The 13,465-nt window shown below is 49.1% G+C and overlaps 1 protein-coding gene across 1 annotated transcript in view; it reads left to right on the forward strand.

Annotated features, from left to right (window-relative positions):
* Positions 1 to 7,248, forward strand: part of LOC108799112 (zinc finger protein 585B-like) — a 27,684-nt gene extending 20,436 nt beyond the window's left edge. Inside the window, exons 10-11 of the mRNA XM_018570934.1 lie at positions 6,225 to 6,489; positions 6,574 to 7,248. Of these exons, the coding sequence (XP_018426436.1) occupies positions 6,225 to 6,489; positions 6,574 to 7,248 (940 nt within the window). The remainder of the gene's footprint in view (positions 1 to 6,224; positions 6,490 to 6,573) is intronic.
* Positions 7,249 to 13,465: the final 6,217 nt, after the last annotated feature.

Here is a 13,465-nt window from a genome sequence, read left to right on the forward strand (position 1 = left end):
AGATGAGGTACGGGAGCAGAGATGATGTGCAGGAGCAGAGATGAGGTACGGGAGCAGAGATGATGTGCAGGAGCAGAGATGAGGTGATGGAGCAGAGATGAGGTACAGGAGCAGAGATGAGGTGATGGAGCAGAGATGAGGTACGGGAGCAGAGATGAGGTACGGGAGCAGAGATGAGGTACGGGAGCAGAGATGATGTGCAGGAGCAGAGATGAGGTACGGGAGCCGAGATGAGGTACGGGAGCAGGTTCCGGGTGCATGTACTCAGGAGTGGAGCTGTGGGTTCAATGCCCTTGGAGAAGGGTAGGGATGCCATACCACTAAGGCAGAGACCGAGTGCTTTGCAAGTCCTTTGAGTCCCTCATTCATACGGAGAAGTGATGCAAGAGGGGACACGTCTGTGAAGGTCCAATCATCCATCCTCATCAGATCTACCCAACAGCAAGCCGTCCACCTCTGCAGTGTCGGATATGAGCTCCGTACATCAGTACTGATGGAAGGGTTGGGTACATCTGATGAGGACAGCGAGGAGGTGACCCACATCACCCATTCCACCGCCGACTGAGTCTTCTATGGATGAAGGGGGGCATCACGGGCCTTACAAAGCCACATGGGAAGGTAGGTAAGTAGACAAAATCCCTCCACTGATCCCTATAGCCGTCCACCTCTGCAGTGTCGGATATGAGCTCCGTACATCAGTACTGATGGAAGGGTTGGGTACATCTGATGAGGACAGCGAGGAGGTGACCCACATCACCCATTCCACCGCCGACTGAGTCTTCTATGGATGAATGGGGGCATCACGGGCCTTACAAAGCCACATGGGAAGGTAGGTAAGTAGACAAAATCCCTCCACTGATCCCTATCAGTCATATATGTCTATCCCTCTGGGTGGGGTGGAGATGACCCATCTATACAGAACACAGCACAAGGCCGTGTTCACACTACGAGAGGTTTCTCAGTTCCTCTGAGCTCCACCAGGTGGCGATCTCACCTATACCTAGACAGGAAGTCTCTATGGAAAACAGGAAGTGATGTCAGTTACAGACCGGACGTTCCATATAGGACGAAGTAGAGGGTCGACGTTGCTGGAACTGGCAGCAGAGGAGGTAATAAGATATTATGTTATATGTACACCCAGTAACCCCTCCCCCCCGTCATGCTCGTCCTCCATAGTCACCGTGACCTCTTTTATCTCCATGTGTGTTACAACGAATGTTTTATTTTGTCTTCAGAGTGAAATCCTCGGGGGAGAATATTATGGATGTTAAAGAGGAGGATGAGGAGTACGGTGTGGTGACGGAACCTTCTGAAGGACCCTCGGAAAGTGGAAACCTCGGGAACGATAATATCGTAAAAGAAGAACGCAAAGATGAGGAGTACGGGGTGATGGAGGAGATTTCTGGTGGACACATGGACATTATGAGGGAGCCACCTAATAACAGGAACCCACCAGAGAGATGTCCTCTGTATTCCCGGGATCCCACCCAGGAAGATCTCACCGTCCCCCACCATGATCAGGTAGATGATGGACAATCACTGGTGGTATCTCTGGGATCTGGACATTGTCTACATTGTTACAGTTTATTATCATTTTATATACAGAGAGATTCTAAAGTTGATATCAAAGAAGAGATAAAAGAGGAGGACGATGAGTACGGTGTGATGGAGAAGTCAGACGTTCAGGAGAACACGGAGGAGTCATCCAGCTCCAGGAACCCACCAGAGAGATGTCCCCGCCCCCTGTATTCCCGGGACCCCACCCAGGAACATCTCACCATCGCCCACCATGATCAGGTAGGGGATGAACAGTTATTCTTAGTTATGGGCAAACTTTTTGGTTACAATAAATCTTTTATCATGTATTCAGAGTGGAAACCTCGGAGATGATAATATTGGTATTAAAGAAGAGTATAAAGAGGAGGATGAGGAGTACGGGGTGATGAAGCAGCTTCCTGAAGGACACATGGACATTATGATGAAGGTACGTAGTAACAGCAACCCACCAGAGAGATGTCCCCGCCCTCTGTATTCCCGGGATCCCACCCAGGAAGGCCTCACCGTCCCCCACCGTGATCAGGTAGGTGGGGCGGAGCTTCTAGAACATGAAAGTGGCTCATAGAGACAATGTGTGGAATCGGATATCTTCTAGGAGGTCCCACGTCATTAAATACTTCTACGTTACAGATGTTTTCTATCATTTTCTGGGTTTAGGGTGAAGATCTGACGGATATCAAAGTTGAGGTGAAATCAGAAGTAGAAGAGACGTATGTGAGGGATGATCAGCGATATACGGAGGAGGCCGGGATGATGAGGACATCCATGGAGGAGGACACGCCTACAGGTGACCCACAATATATTCTTCTGTTATCCGGGGGAGGGACTGCCGGTCTATACTCTGAGCCTCCTCTTAGGTTGGTTCCTCTTCTTCCAGGAGGCTCATTGCAAGCTCCTTCCAGTGTTACTTATCACTAGCAGCTCTAGGCCTGTGGTCACTTGTTCTGTGGTGAAGGGTCCATAGATCTGAACTTTGAACCTCCTTGCTTATCAGAGATCACATGACCCAAGGCCTAGGCTTGTGGTTGGGTCAAGCGCAGGTATGTATGGTACTCGAGGGCTTACCTTCTGCAGAGACGTTTACCCCTTGAGACTCCGTGCAACTGTTTTTACTTCTTCAGAGTAGTCTGTGACCTTCCATCTGAACACGAGGCTCCACCTCCAACACGGGTCACTGGAGGAGCTTCGGTCCCGGGACCTCACGGGGGAATTTGCATTAATCTTGCGGGGTCTTCCCAGGTTTGTGACGCAGGAGCCCAAAATCTCAGATCACCCCGGGCATTGTCAGTGGATGGCAAGGTCATTACCTGCTCTCATAAGCACCTCCTCCAAAAGACTAGGGGTGATCTGCTGTGGGAGGAGCGGTGCAGGTGATCTATGGTCAGAGGAGCGGCAGAGAATTCAATGTGGGGCCACCTGGGGCTTCATATGAGAGAATTCATTGTGGGGCCACCTGGAGCTTCATATGAGAGAATTCATTGTGGGGCCACCTGGAGCTTCATATGAGAGAACTCATTGTGGGGCCACCTGGAGCTTCATATGAGAGAACTCATTGTGGGGCCACCTGGAGCTTCATATGAGAGAATTCATTGTGGGGCCACCTGGAGCTTCATATGAGAGAATTCATTGTGGGGCCACCTGGAGCTTCATATGAGAAAATTCATTGTGGGGCCACCTGGGGCTTCATATAAGAGAATTCATTGTGGGGCCACCTGGAGCTTCATATCAGACATTTCATTGTGGGGCCACCTGGAGCTTCATATGAGAGAACTCACTGTGGGGCCACCTGGAGCTTCATATGAGACAATTCATTGTGGGGCCATCTGGGCCACAATTTGGGTAATTGTGACCACATTTTAATCATATTTGCCCCAAGTCACAGGAAGGAGAGCCATGTTAGTCTGGTATGAACCCTAAATTTCAAATGGACCGACCTTAATGAGACACGTTCTTGACTCTATGATACTAAATCTCCAGCACTAGATGGCTTACACCCATGAGTCCTCAGGGAGCTTAGTTCAGTGGTAGCCAAGCCATTATTCGAACGCCTTTCAGATTGAAAGGGTACAATTATATTCCGCAGCGCTGTACAATCGTTGAGACAAGACAGGTAAGAAACACCGACAAGCATCATTGACATACTGAAATAGTAGGGGAGGAGGACCAAATGGAAAAGCTAGGTTTGATAGGCGACACAGCAATGTGAATACCAATGTCCTGCATGTGCCTCTGTGGCTGAGTGAAATCCGGGTTCAGAAGAAACTAGAAAAACATAACGAGAATTAATCAGAAGGCTTACACCCACGAGTCCTTATGGAGCTTAGTTTGGTTGTAGCCAAGCCATTATTCAAACACCTTTCAGACTGGAAAGATACCAATTGACCTTAACTAGAATTAATCACCAGGACCAGATGGCTTACACCCACAAGTCCTCAGGGAGCTTAGTTCTGTTGTGGGCAAGCTGTTATTCACACTGGAAAGGTAGCAAATGAAAAATACAGTTTTAATAGGACAAACGGTAAGGTGAATACCAATGTACTGAATGTGCTGCTGCAGCTGATAGAAATCCACGTTCAGAAGATACTAGAAAACTTTAACGGGAATAAATCTCCATGACCAGATGGCTTACACCCACGAGTCCTCAGGGAGCTTAGTTTGGCTGAAGCCAAGCCATTATTCAAACACCTTTCAGACTGGAAAGGTACCAAATGACCTTAACAAGAATTAATCACCAGGACCAGATGGCTTACACCCACAAGTCCTCATGGAGCTTAGTTTGGTTGAAGTCGAACCATTATTCAAACACCTTTCAGACTGGAAAGATACCAAATGGCTCACCTCTCGATCCTGTCACGGCTCTCTGCCGCGACAGGGGAGGGGCTGGATTCCTCGCTCCGATCCGCCAGCGCTGACTGGCGGAACGGACGGGGGAGGGGGCGGGTACAGCTGGCTCCGCCTCTACATAGGCAGAGCCAGCTGTCACTCACGCAGCTGTGCGGATCCAGACATAATTGTCGGGATCCGCTTCAGCTGCGGCGTCTTGTAGCTCGCGGTATACTGAGCTTTGGGTGACGGGAGGACGCTAGTTTGTGTCCTCCCGCTACCCTAATGAGAACTATGGGGGAAAGTCCTAACCCTATAGTTCTCCTTTAATCACCAGGACCAGATGGTTACACCCATAAGTCACCAGGGAGCTTAGTTTGGTTGATTTCGAGCCATTATTCAAACACCTTTCAGACTGGAAAGATACCAAATGACGTTAAGAAGAATTAGTCACCAGGCACAGATGTCTTACACCCATGAGTCCACAGGGAGCTTAGTTCTCTTGTAGGCAAGCCGTTATTCAGACTGGAAAGGAGCCAAATGGTTGGTGGAGAGTAAATTCTGTACCAATATTCAATGAAGGGTCGCAATGAATACTGGGAAACTACGGACCTGACAGCCATAGTATGTAAATTATTTGAGGGGATGGTAAGGGACTGTATGAAAATGGTTCCTATACGTTACAACCAGCGTGGATTCATGAAGTCCATTCTTGTTAGGCCGACCTGTTATCATTACATGAGGACGTGAGGAGTAATTTAGACAGGGGAGGGTGAGTGGAGGCAATTTATCTGTATGTACCCAAATGGGAGGAGCTCCCCTAAGGGGATTGGAGATCAAAAAATGTAGGGTGTAGTCCGATCCGAAATGACAAGGCTCCCGATGCGCACACAGTTCAGATAGGTGTCACTATAAAATCCTTCCCCCAGTAAAGGGGAAAATGTTCTCCTTCCCTCCGATCTCCACCATGGAGAAGACCCAACTCTCTTCGAAGGGGGTCACAAAGCCCGGAACTCTAGTTGAGGGGAGGGCCCTCAACCAACTCTTCCCACCAGATTACCTAGCAACCATTCAACACCCAAAATTAAATGCCCCACATGCTCCTCCCAGCCAGTTCCGCCACTTCTGACAAGGCCTCCGGCGCCGCTAATTACCTGAAGCCTAGGCCTACGGTCACTTGTTCCGTGGTGAAGGGTCAACTAGTCTTCACGTGGAACTTGTTTTTCGGAGATCACATGACCCAGTGCCCAGACTTGTGGTTGGGTGAAGAGCATGCTCCTCCCAGTCCCTCTTCTGACAAGGCTGTGTCAATGTAGAAGTGATCTGGGAGGAGTCCCTTTGACTGAAGAGGGGGAGGAGTCCCGGCTGGTTGGGACCTCCTCATAGAACATCTGCTCCCTCAGACCTCCTGATCCAGATGGAATGTTGAGTGAAGTCATCTAACCCTCTCATATCTCTCCATCATGTGTTTCTATGTTTCCAGGACACGCCATGGAGGAACCCTCAAAGGATTGTCTGACTTTATCTCCAGGTTGTAAGATGGAAGATGAGGACATCACAGCAGATTGTGCGGGAGAAGAGACAATGAGCTCAGCTATGGATGGTGGACTTCACAGTGTGGGTAGACCATGGAATCCCTCTGACTCTGAGCGACCTTGTCCTGTGGGGGATGGTGCCGGAATTAAGGGGGAGGAGACATTTTCCTATCCTGAGTGCCGAGAAAGTTTTGGCTCTGAATTAAGTCTTTCTGAACATCAGAGGTCTCACATGGGTGAGAAGCTTAATGCATGCCTCGTGAGTGTGAAATGTTTTCCTTCGAAATTAGCTCTGGTCACACATTACAGAACTCTCACGGTGGGGATGCCGCATTCTTGCCCTGAGTGTGGGAAGGGTTTTTCATCGATCTCCAGGCTTGTTATACATCAAAGATCTCACACGGGGGAGAAGCCGTATTCTTGCTCTGAGTGTGGGAAATGTTTTGCAAAGAAGTCAGACCTTGTTATACATCAAAGATCTCACACGGGGGAAAAGCCATTTTCCTGCCCCGAGTGTGGGAAACGTTTTATAAAGACGTCACATCTTCGCAGACATCAGAGGTCTCACACAAGGGCGAAGCCAGATTTACGCCCTGAGTTAGAGAAATGTTTACTTTTTAAATCAGAAATGGTCACACACCAGAGCTCTAACACAGAGGAGAAGCGGTATCCTTGTTCGGAGTGTGAAAAAAACTTTAAACATAAGTGCAATCTTATTGTACATCAGAGATTACATACGGGCGAGAGACCATATTCCTGTCCTGATTGTGGGAAAGGTTTTCCACATAAGACAGACCTTGTTATACATCAAAGATTTCACACAGGAAACAGGCCATATTCTTGCGCTGAGTGTGGGAAATGTTTTACAGATAAGTCCAGTCTTACTAGACATCAGAGACTGCATACAGGTGAGAAGCCACATCCCTGTACAGAGTGCGGGAAATGTTATTCCCAGAAATCACAACTTGTTATACATCAAAGAATTCACACGGGGGAGAGGCCCTATGCCTGCCCCGAGTGTGAAAAATGCTTTTCACAAAAGTCCTATCTTACGAAACATCAGAGATCTCACACAGGTGAGAAGCCATATTCCTGTCCTGAGTGTGGAAAATGTTTTTCAGAGAAGTCCTATCTTGCCGTACACCAGCTATGCCACACGCAGGAAAAGCAATTTTCCTGCTCTGAATGCGGGAAATGTTATTGTCGTAAAGCAGACCTTGTTAAACATCAGGGATCTCACACGGGAGAAGCCGTATTCCTGCCCCAAGTGCGGGAAGTGGTTTTCACAGAAGTCCAATCATATCAAACATCCGAGAACCCACAGGAACCTTGAGGGAGGTGTATTAGTGTCCCAGGTGCGGGAAATGTATTCTATATGAGTCATGTTTTGAGGTACATCAGAGGTCTGACACGGGAGGAAATCAGAGTTGACTGAAGCGCACATGCGTTTCCGAAGAACAAACTGAAGAGGGGGAGGAGTCCCGGCTGGTTGGGACCTCCTCATAGAACATCTGCTCCCTCAGACCTCCTGATCCAGATGGAATGTTGAGTGAAGTCATCTAACCCTCTCATATCTCTCCATCATGTGTTTCTATGTTTCCAGGACACGCCATGGAGGAACCCTCAAAGGATTGTCTGACTTTATCTCCAGGTTGTAAGATGGAAGATGAGGACATCACAGCAGATTGTGCGGGAGAAGAGACAATGAGCTCAGCTATGGATGGTGGACTTCACAGTGTGGGTAGACCATGGAATCCCTCTGACTCTGAGCGACCTTGTCCTGTGGGGGATGGTGCCGGAATTAAGGGGGAGGAGACATTTTCCTATCCTGAGTGCCGAGAAAGTTTTGGCTCTGAATTAAGTCTTTCTGAACATCAGAGGTCTCACATGGGTGAGAAGCTTAATGCATGCCTCGTGAGTGTGAAATGTTTTCCTTCGAAATTAGCTCTGGTCACACATTACAGAACTCTCACGGTGGGGATGCCGCATTCTTGCCCTGAGTGTGGGAAGGGTTTTTCATCGATCTCCAGGCTTGTTATACATCAAAGATCTCACACGGGGGAGAAGCCGTATTCTTGCTCTGAGTGTGGGAAATGTTTTGCAAAGAAGTCAGACCTTGTTATACATCAAAGATCTCACACGGGGGAAAAGCCATTTTCCTGCCCCGAGTGTGGGAAACGTTTTATAAAGACGTCACATCTTCGCAGACATCAGAGGTCTCACACAAGGGCGAAGCCAGATTTACGCCCTGAGTTAGAGAAATGTTTACTTTTTAAATCAGAAATGGTCACACACCAGAGCTCTAACACAGAGGAGAAGCGGTATCCTTGTTCGGAGTGTGAAAAAAACTTTAAACATAAGTGCAATCTTATTGTACATCAGAGATTACATACGGGCGAGAGACCATATTCCTGTCCTGATTGTGGGAAAGGTTTTCCACATAAGACAGACCTTGTTATACATCAAAGATTTCACACAGGAAACAGGCCATATTCTTGCGCTGAGTGTGGGAAATGTTTTACAGATAAGTCCAGTCTTACTAGACATCAGAGACTGCATACAGGTGAGAAGCCACATCCCTGTACAGAGTGCGGGAAATGTTATTCCCAGAAATCACAACTTGTTATACATCAAAGAATTCACACGGGGGAGAGGCCCTATGCCTGCCCCGAGTGTGAAAAATGCTTTTCACAAAAGTCCTATCTTACGAAACATCAGAGATCTCACACAGGTGAGAAGCCATATTCCTGTCCTGAGTGTGGAAAATGTTTTTCAGAGAAGTCCTATCTTGCCGTACACCAGCTATGCCACACGCAGGAAAAGCAATTTTCCTGCTCTGAATGCGGGAAATGTTATTGTCGTAAAGCAGACCTTGTTAAACATCAGGGATCTCACACGGGAGAAGCCGTATTCCTGCCCCAAGTGCGGGAAGTGGTTTTCACAGAAGTCCAATCATATCAAACATCCGAGAACCCACAGGAACCTTGAGGGAGGTGTATTAGTGTCCCAGGTGCGGGAAATGTATTCTATATGAGTCATGTTTTGAGGTACATCAGAGGTCTGACACGGGAGGAAATCAGAGTTGACTGAAGCGCACATGCGTTTCCGAAGAACATCTCGCAGCTTGAGGACATAGTTTGCATGCGTGCCCTAAGGAGATCTCCTTGCAGCCCATGAGTATAGTGCACATGTGTGCTCTAAGGACCTCTTCTTGCAGCCCAGGAACATAGTGCACATGTGTGCCATTAGGACCTCTCCTCATCCCCAGTCTCCTTGTAGCCCAGGAGCATAGTGCACATGTGTGCCATAAGGACCTCTCCTCATCCCCAGTCTCCTTGTAGCCCAGGAACATAGAGCACATGTGTGCCATGAGGACCTCTCCTCATCCCCAGTCTCCTTGTAGCCCAGGAACATAGTGCACATGCGTCTCCTAAGGATGTCTCCACAAAGGGACAGGAGGGCGCGCTGCTCCATTTTTTCCTCTGGAGGGTTCTATGAAACTTCTAATTGTTATTTTTAACATGAAACAAATTACTAAAAAATAAATTATTTTTCTAAAATCCTGGAATTGTTTGTACTGCCTCCCCCTCCCCCATCCTCTTCCATTTCCCCCTCTGATAATGTCCGTCATGTGGCGTCTACTCCATCACACCCACCATTTCTTAGTGCTTAAATCTTGTTCATTTTCATGCCCATCGCCAGGAACAGATATCCCTTTCCCGCACCTAATCAGTGTTTATGGTTATAAGAACTTCTCAAGCAATGTTCTACTCACCTGACCATCCGTGACCCTCGCCGGCCTTGTTTCAGGGTGCGAAGGACTGGTAATCCAGCAATACACAGGTGTCCAGTCCACGGTGGTTCCCTCAAGTTAATACCATCTCTGCAGACTTGTCTTCTGGATCATGATAGGATCTGGTCAATGGACAAGTGTTCATGGCAAGCACAGCGTGGAAGCCCACGCCTCGCCTCCTGCACCTAGGAGAGAAGAATCTCCGAACCAGGACGTAACATGACCACGGCTTTAGATGAGTGGGGCTGGTGGGAGCCCGGAGCTTCAAAATTTTCACAATGTCCCTCAACTACAGAGATTTATGGGTTTCAATCCAACCCCCTTCCACGTACAACTACCCATATGAGATGAGACGCAATGGGGTGCTATACCTCGTGAGGTCTACTGCACCTCCACACCCATCAGAGACACAAGAGCACACGACTGTTCCCCAATAAGAGGTCATTTGGGTATAGCCCTAAAGCCACCTTGGCTCCACCCGACTGTTGTAACGATGATCAGCTATTCCTGCTAGGACTACTTCTGTTCTTGAAGATTGGAACGTTAAGTACTAAAGCTAGACGGGTGTGCTCCTCAATGACATACCTTCTTCTGGAAGCCAATGAGATCAATACCTCAGGAACAACCCTACCATGGTCAACCACTTCTCCCCGACTTCCATCGCCGAAGGAAACATCTGCTTTGCTTTGAGGGTTCGAAGGAAGAAATCACTCCCGGGAAATGGATGGACTCCAACAAGACTCTGGAAATCTTTGAAGGGCTGATGGAGTCTTCACTTTGGTCCACGCTGGGTTTTCGATTTGGACCTGGAGGCTCATCATTGTTTCACTGAACCTCACCCATGCCTAATGTCAATCATCCCTTAGGGAATGGGTGCTGACCTGGTAATAGTGCCTGCTTCATTGGCCCCATCCTTATATTGATACCATCAGTCTTCCCGTCTAAGACTGAGGAGTGCCCGGATCCTTCTACTGATACCATCAGTCTGCCCGTCTAAGACCGAGGAGTGTCCGGATCCTTCTACTGATACCATCAGTCTTCCCGTCTAAGACCGAGGAGTGCCCGCATCCTTCTACTGATACCATCAGTCTTCCCGTGTAAGACCGAGGAGTGTCCGGATCCTTCTAATGATACCATCAGTCTGCCCGTCTAAGACCGAGGAGTGCCCGGATCCTTCTACTGATACCCTCAGTCTGCCCCTCTAAGACCGAGGAGTGTCCGGATCCTTCTAATGATACCATCAGTCTGCCCGTCTAAGACCGAGGAGTGCCCGGATCCATCTACTGATACCCTCAGTCTGCCCCTCTAAGACCGAGGAGTGTCCGGATCCTTCTAATGATACCATCAGTCTGCCCGTCTAAGACCGAGGAGTGCCCGGATCCTTCTACTGATACCCTCAGTCTGCCCGTCTAAGACCGAGGAGTGCCCGGATCCTTCTACTGATACCATCAGTCTGCCCGTCTCCGAGGAGTGCCCGGATCCTTCTAATGATACCATCAGTCTGCCCGTCTAAGACCGAGGAGTTCCCGGATCCTTCTACTGATACCATCAGTCTGCCCATCTAAGACCGAGGAGTGCCCGGATCCTTCTAATGATGCCATCAGTCTGCCCGTCTAAGACCGAGGAGTGCCCGGGACCTTTCGATGGCACCTTCAGTCTTCCTGTCTAAAGCGGGCCACACACCTATAGATAATCTGTAGACTTTCTATGGTCAGATGGAGGAATCTCCCGCTGGGCCAAGCTTCAGGATCTGGCTAGTCGGCCCCTCTGGGTCTCAAAATACCGGAAGAATCTGATTGGGCATCCAATCAGTCATATATTTCTTATCCCTCTCGGTGGGGGTGGAGATCTATAAGGATATACAGAACACACAGCACAGGGCGGTGTTCACACTACGAGAGGTTTCTCGGGGCTGCAGTTCCTCTGAGCTCCACCAGGTGGTGATCTCACCTATACCCAGAAGTGACAGGAAGTGATGTCAGGTACAGACAGGAAGTTCTAGCTGTGAGGTGATTTCAGAGGAGACATTGCTGGAACTGGCAGCAGAAGAGGTAATAAGATATTATGTTATATTTACACCCGGTAACAGGTGACCGCGGAATATTTAGTAGCTGGGAAATGTCACGGAAACACCTGAATCCAATGATTTGGAGGGGGAGGGGCCCCAATGCTTTTGGCGATATAGAGTATCATTTGTAGGAACTTCCAAGACATCGGGTCACCAAAGTTAATTTCGAAGTCGAGAAAACAAACTCTTGCGGAACATTACGAGGAGAACACGAAATATCCGGCTCGGGAGAAGACGATGGAAGCCGCCGGAGATGTTGGCCGTGTGCTAAGGACTGATCCCTCTTATCTTAGGGATCGTCTCTGGGAGGTCAACACTTTATTGACCAGGACCAGCGATGGCTTTGTCCGGATTGTCAATGATCGTGAGTCTAGTCTGAGTGTTGCTTACACATATAACATGACTGATCACGTGTCCTAGGGGATGGTGGAAATTCGGGATGCCGATACCGATACTAGTTTTGGTGCCGATACCGTGTATTTTGGGTGAGTTCTTGTACTTGGCCCAAATGCTCCGATACCAGAACTTCCGGATAACAGGGAGATCTCCCTCTGACCAGCAGTGCCAAGGAAGCATGGAGCCGGCTTCCTTTCCAGTCTGGAAGCCGGGCGCTGCCTCCCTGATTGGCTAGGAAGCCGGCCTCACTTGTTGCTAGGCAGTCCGACTTCCTCACCAATCGGGAAGCACCTGATTGGTGAGGTAGGCAAGGCTGCCTAGCAACAAGTGAAGTGGTTTCCTAGCCAATCAGGAAGCCGGGCGGGACGTAATGAACCGCCTCCCGGCTTCCTGATTGATTGGGAAGCCAGGTTACCCATCGACAAGTGAAACCGGCTTCCTAGCCAACCAGGAGGTGGGTCATGATATGCCGTCCAGCTTCCTGAGTGGCTAGGAAGCCGCTTCACTTGTTGGTAGGCAGCCTGGCTACCTTACCAATCAGGAATTCAGGCTGGACGTCATAACTCGCCTCGCGGCTTTCTGATTGGTCAGGAAGTCGGCATGCCGAGCAACAAGTGAAGCCGGCTTCCAAGCCAATCAGGGAGGCGGGTCAAGCTTCTTGCTTGGCTAGAAGGTCGGCTTCACTTATTACTAGGCAGCCTGGCTTCCTGACCAATCAGGAATCTGGACAGCACCTCGTGACCTGCCGCCTTGCTGATGATGTTTCATTATGGCCTCCTATGAAGACGTTGGAATAATATACACAGAGGCGTTGCCAGATATTAGAGGAATACGGGGTGATAGAGGGAAGCAAACCTCCCACCTAGTAGCCCCTCATATTATACAGTCCTCATCATTCTCCCCCATCCATCTACAGAGAGACCTCCACAGATCACATGACCAAATCAATGAAGATGGAGGAGGACCGGAGTCACATGACCGAGAAGATACTAAACCACACCCTGGAGATCATCTACCTGCTGACCGGAGAGGTGAGGAGGATTCTGGGAGGTCACCTGACCGGAGAGGTGAGGAGGATTCTGGGAGGTCACCTGACCTGACCGGAGAGGTGAGGAGGATTCTGGGATTCTAACATGATGTTCCTATTGGTTTCTCCATCCAGAATTTTCCTCTTCTGAAGTCCGGTGATCATGTGACCATCACAGTGCCTCCACGTGACTCCCTAAAACCCGAGAGACCCGACATGGAGAAGATTCTAGAAGCCACCAAGAAGATGATGGCGGTGCTGACGGG

Source organism: Nanorana parkeri, unplaced genomic scaffold (assembly GCF_000935625.1).
Source record: "Nanorana parkeri isolate BGI_ZX_2015 unplaced genomic scaffold, ASM93562v1 scaffold1634, whole genome shotgun sequence".
In the NCBI taxonomy this organism is placed as follows: Eukaryota; Metazoa; Chordata; class Amphibia; order Anura; family Dicroglossidae; genus Nanorana; species Nanorana parkeri.